Source organism: Kryptolebias marmoratus, linkage group LG19, assembly GCF_001649575.2.
Source record: "Kryptolebias marmoratus isolate JLee-2015 linkage group LG19, ASM164957v2, whole genome shotgun sequence".
In the NCBI taxonomy this organism is placed as follows: Eukaryota; Metazoa; Chordata; class Actinopteri; order Cyprinodontiformes; family Rivulidae; genus Kryptolebias; species Kryptolebias marmoratus.
The window spans coordinates 646395-651678 of record NC_051448.1 but is presented as its reverse complement, the minus strand read 5'-3'; the positions used below and the strand labels follow the sequence as shown (position 1 = coordinate 651678).

The window sequence follows — 5284 nt, the reverse complement described above, 5'->3', positions numbered from 1 at the left end:
TATTTCTACAGACACACACAGGATGATACGTTATGTTAGGATAATAACTATTGATTGTTGCAGAACTCTTGTGGTCCAATAATCCATCTGTTACAGAAAACTGATCTGATTCTGGTGGTTTTCTTTAAACAGACTGATGACTTTATGAAGCTGCAGATGATGGAGCTCCTGAGACCCTGAGCTGATGACGCAGCTCACATCATCCGCAGCCGTCAATCACATGCGTGATGAGGCAGAGCCGCATTAAGCGTCAGCGCACGTACGAGCGCTCCGGTTTTACTCTTCAATAGGAGCTCCATCCCTGCTTCGCCCTCAACAGGATATGAAAGATGAGGAGATCAGAGGCATGGAGGGCCGGAGCCCAAAGCCGGCACAAAGGGAGTGATGGTAATCAGAGCAGCATCTGCAATTCTCTGCCTGTTAGGAAACTTATTTAGCTGCGCTCACAGCCAAATGGCTTCTGCGCTCAGCAAATCAACAGCAGGGATGGGAGCGCCACAGCTGATGGTGCCACTCAGGTTCTGGACCGGACTGCAAGAATCCGTCAGCCCTCTTCGTTAGGAAACAGATGCTGCCGGTAACGAGTTTCACACTACAGTGATCAGGAAGCACTCTGCTCTGTGGAACAGGATGTTTGTCTGATTCCACTTCCTGTTTAGATTTCCTCAGCAGTGTTGTCCTCGTTAGGAACCACTCCGAGCTGAGACGGGTCCTCAGAAGAACCCAGATACACAGAACTGACAACAAATTAAACCAAATATCAAACTAAAGAATCAAACAGCTGTATGACTCTTTATAAAATGTAAAAACGGAGTTTTGTTGGTGTGACGTGAGATCTCAGCTCTCCTGAAGGATTAAACTCAGTGTCTGACTGTGCAGCAACTGTCGGAGAACTAACTAACTAACCTAAGACTAGTTATCTAACTGATGAACTAACTAATCTAACAGACTAATCACCTAACTGATGAGCAGGTGTGTCCAACATTAACACGTTCTTCACCTGAATTATGTTAAAAATAAAGTCTCTCAGTTTAGTTTCTGTTTAACGAGCTCCTCTGACAGAAAACATCCGACGCTTCCGCCTCGAATGTCCAGAAAACTGTCTAACCTGCCCAGGAGGGCGGGGCAGAGCTGGGCAGGGTGGGTACAACGTGGGAGGAGGAGGAGGTGGAGCAGAGGTGGTGGACAACCTTATAACGAGCGCAGGAACAGTAAACCATGTATAGGTCACACGTGCACTCTCACACATGCACTCTCACATGTGCACTCTCACGTGCACTCAGCCTTGCTCTCTGTTGGCAGCACAGCATCAGTGGTTCCGATGCTGATCAGTATTTTCTCCCCAATAATCGATCAGATTAATTAACCGTTGACTCCCCTTCCAAAGAGCTGAACTATCACTTTAAGCCTTTAAATCATGAAGTAAATTCTGTTCCCCGTGTTTCGTCTTGGTTTTTGTTAAATAAATAATGATTACCGATAATGTGAGCCGCGGCTGTTGTTCTGGTCGCCATGCCGACCAGCTGATTCGGTGCAAACGATGCCGGCACGGTGTTGCCGAGCAACAGCAGCGCCTTTAAAAGAAGCCGAGATATTGTTAAAAGAATAAAAGGGAAAGGTAAAAGGGACCAGGAATAAAAAATAAGTTGAGTAAAATTTGTAAAACGTGTGAAATAAGATTTGTTTTCATGCAGCAGAATAAAGACAGATGTGGCTGCAGCTGTGAACACAGGTGGACTAATCCGGATCCACAGCTGATCTTTTTACAGGATTAATTCAGGTTTCGTTCTGTTAAAAGCTCCTAACAAATATCTCAGAAACAGGAGTAACCGAAGCCGTGCACCAGCGGAGGAACCTTCGGGTGTTTTTAATAAAACAGAACAGAACATAAGACTCAAACGGTTTTATTTGTTTCTGATCAGTTTGTGTAAGCACCGGTTCCCTGGGTTCCCTGACCCACATCAGACCGGTCTGAGGAGCCCAGGAGGTTCCTGATCCTCCACATGTAGACAGAAAACAGAGGGAACTCCTCAGATAAAAGGAAGAGACGCCGCTCCAAGAGACGAAGAAAGCCCGTCTCCTCCTCCTCGACCCGACACCGAGCTACCTCTGAGTCCTGCAGCAGCTCCTCCAGGATCCCCAGCAGGTGGCCCGAGTTCTGGTACCGGTCCACAGGAAACACTTCCAGCCCCAAGGGTTCCTGCAACGACCGGAGAGACTGGGTTTCTGCAGGAAAGGCTCCACTCAGAACCTCATTTATATTATTATTAAAGCAGAATTTAAGAACTGATGAACAAAAACAGAAGCAGCTCAACCTGTGGCTGTGGGGGAATGCTTGTCGCCCGCCACGGAGGTTGAAGTTCTTTTTAAGGTAAATTCAAATTGTTTTCAGTAAATTAGACTGAAATATTTCCTGCTCATAATAACACAAAGACACAATAACACAATAACACAACAACACAAATATGAAGTGTGAATGTTGGAAGTTAACACTGTAAAAACGGAGCTGTAATTATTCTGAGAAACAAACAGAACCAGATGGCCGTCAGGTGTTCCTCCTCGCAGCAGAACCTTCAGAGAGCTGACAGGAAGCCCCACCCACACACACACACCCTCACACACACACACACACACACCCCCACACTCACACCATCCGGGTCCGTTTCAACTGCAGAACCATCAGATGTTTGAAGATGTTTAGGCTCTGGCTGACAGCTGGTTGTTTCTTAGCAGAAGAACCAGGACCCGGGTCAGAACTCGGGCTCTGAACGGACTCCTCAGAACCAGGACCTGGGTCAGACCTCAGACTGGATGAAGTTTCTGGTACTGCCCCTTTAAACCCGATTACAACATGAACAGAATCATACTTCCAGTCCAAACCCGGAGCGGAGGCAGAACCGTCTGAGTTCTGGGCCCAACAGTCCTCGGAGGAATGCCTGTCGCCCGCCACCCGAGAGTGGATCCTCTCCCAGGGTTGATTTTTTATAGAAATCTAATTTTATACAATCAGGAACTTCCTGACTTTTTGAGTATTTTAGTGTTTTGAGCTTTTTTTGGATTTAACTTTGATCTAAAATTACAAAAAAAGCCACAAAATGCTGAACCTCAGTAAGATCCGATGAAATGAAGCTCTTATTTTCTGCACTTCAAACAGATGAAGACAAGTTTATCAGCCCATCTCTCCTGAACAGAAGATAATTTATGTTTCAGCGCTCGAGTGACAGAAACCCGGAGGAGCGGAGCTGGTAAAGGAAAGCCAGGATATTCCAGTTTAATTCCAGCGCTGTCAGACCAGCACACGCTGCAGGAATGGATGAGGCCGTGATGTCGGCTTCCAGGCGCCGCACGGATCAATACCAGGAACAAAGAGCTGCAGCCAGCGGTGATGGAGAGACCGCCGCAGACCGTGATAACAAATGGTCACCTGAGAAGAAAAAGGATCACTTCATTTTAAAAAGTCTGTTTTTATCTGAAACATGTGATCAAGTTGTACTGAACTCTCCAGAAGCAAAAGTCTTCATCAGAGAAAGAAAAGAAACACTGAAGGGAACCAAGCAGCTCCTGCCTGGAGCTCCACCATCTTGGTTTGGTTTGGTTGGGACTGACTTCTGTAATAATCCAGGATGTTTCAAACTGCCAGGATTTTGATGAATAAACCAGAGAAGCGTTAAAAACCCCTAAGCTGCAGAGAGCTGCTGAAGGAAGTATCTGATCAAAGTCATGGAGTCTCCAGAAAGTCTCAGAGACTCGCTGGGCTCTCACTCAACTTCTGAACATGTTCCAAACATCTGAACTCATCTTCCTCTCACAGCAGAGACGTCGTGGGCGTCTCGAACCCGCCTCAGTTTAGTTTTCTTAACTTGTGGATCTGTCGTTTGACTCCTGCAGGAGCTACAGCCCTGAACCAGGAGTCAGGCTCAGGGTGGAGGATCACCAACTGTTCTGAAAACAGCATGACTCCTCGGAGAATCAACCAGCTTCTAACAGAACTGAAATCAGATTCTAACCAGGCTGAGAAAATAACTCCTCCGATGAGCGGCTGGCATCTCCTCATCGAGCTTCACCGAGGTTTTAAACCCGGAGGTTCGGTTCCCCCAGCTCCTCCTGAGGCCTCCGAACACCGAGAGACACAGAGAGACCTCGAGAGACACCGAGAGACACCGAGAGACCTCGAGAGACACAGAGAGACACCGAGAGACACCGAGAGACACCGAGAGACCTCGAAAGACACAGAGAGACCTCAAGAGACACAGAGAGACACAGAGAGACACTGAGAGGCAGCAGACACATCCTGACAGATAAACAGCTGTAGAAAACCCTCAGCCCTTAGCTTTAAACAAATATCTACTCTGAAGTCTTAATTAGAGCCAATAAAATGGACACAAACTATTTATTATAGTATATTATAACAGTTTATTCTTAATTAGCATCTCCAACCTGAACATTTGCTGCTTTTCTTCAGTTTTTCAGCTGACAGAAGATAATGAGGCTGTCTGATGTCATCAGTTCATTAGTTTTTTTGTTAAATTAGATAAAAAAATAAATTAAAGTAAAAAATGTGACGTGTCTTTTTTAATTCTATCAAATTTCAGTTACAACATTTAACTTAAACAGGCTGAATAACAGCTGAACTAAAACAATCTAAACAGCTAAAATGAGAAAAACTAAAACTGAAATGAATAAAACGGTACCTAAAAGTTCAGACCAGCCGAACCCTGAAGAAGTCAGGACGCTGAAGTACAATAAGAAATATTTAATATGTTTATAAAAATGTCACAAACCCAAAGACCACAGCTTAAAGCAGCTGGAAGTGCTAACGCTGACCCAGCATTCAGAGAAACAGAACTTCAGGTTCTACAGACCAGAACACGAGGAACAGAAGACCGGTGACCTCCATGAGCTGGACAGAAGAGTGGGCCACAACTCCTCCACAACCAGGAACCCAGGTTCTGCTGGGTTCTGTTGGGTCAGGAGCTGGTTCAGGTTTTAGTTTCTGTTGAACTTTCTTTAAACCATGAGTGAATAAGAACTCATGTTTACGCTGCTGGAGATCGTCACCTTTTCTGCTGTTCTTTGTTTTATAACAGAGAGAAACGCTGAGTTGATGAGATTCAGAGAGAAAATGAAGTAAAAACATTAAACAGGAGGAAATGATTTCATTAAAACTCTAAAAGGAAAAAAAGGCAAACAGGCATAAATAGGTTGAGAGAATAAGAGCGAGGATGGGCATCACTGCAGAGCGCCTAACAAAGATGGGAGGAGGAGGAGGAGGAGGAGCAGGAGG

General features: G+C 45.4%; 1 protein-coding gene across 2 annotated transcripts in view; it reads right to left on the bottom strand.

Moving 5' to 3' along the window:
- Positions 1 to 1888: 1888 nt before the first annotated feature.
- mei4 (meiosis-specific, MEI4 homolog (S. cerevisiae)) overlaps positions 1889 to 5284 on the bottom strand; it is a 31381-nt gene continuing 27985 nt past the window's right edge. For both annotated transcript variants that reach the window (XM_025002480.2, XM_017439985.3), the window contains one exon: positions 1889 to 2200. In XM_025002480.2, the coding sequence (XP_024858248.1) occupies positions 1919 to 2200 (282 nt within the window). In that variant the 3' untranslated portion in view covers positions 1889 to 1918. The remainder of the gene's footprint in view (positions 2201 to 5284) is intronic.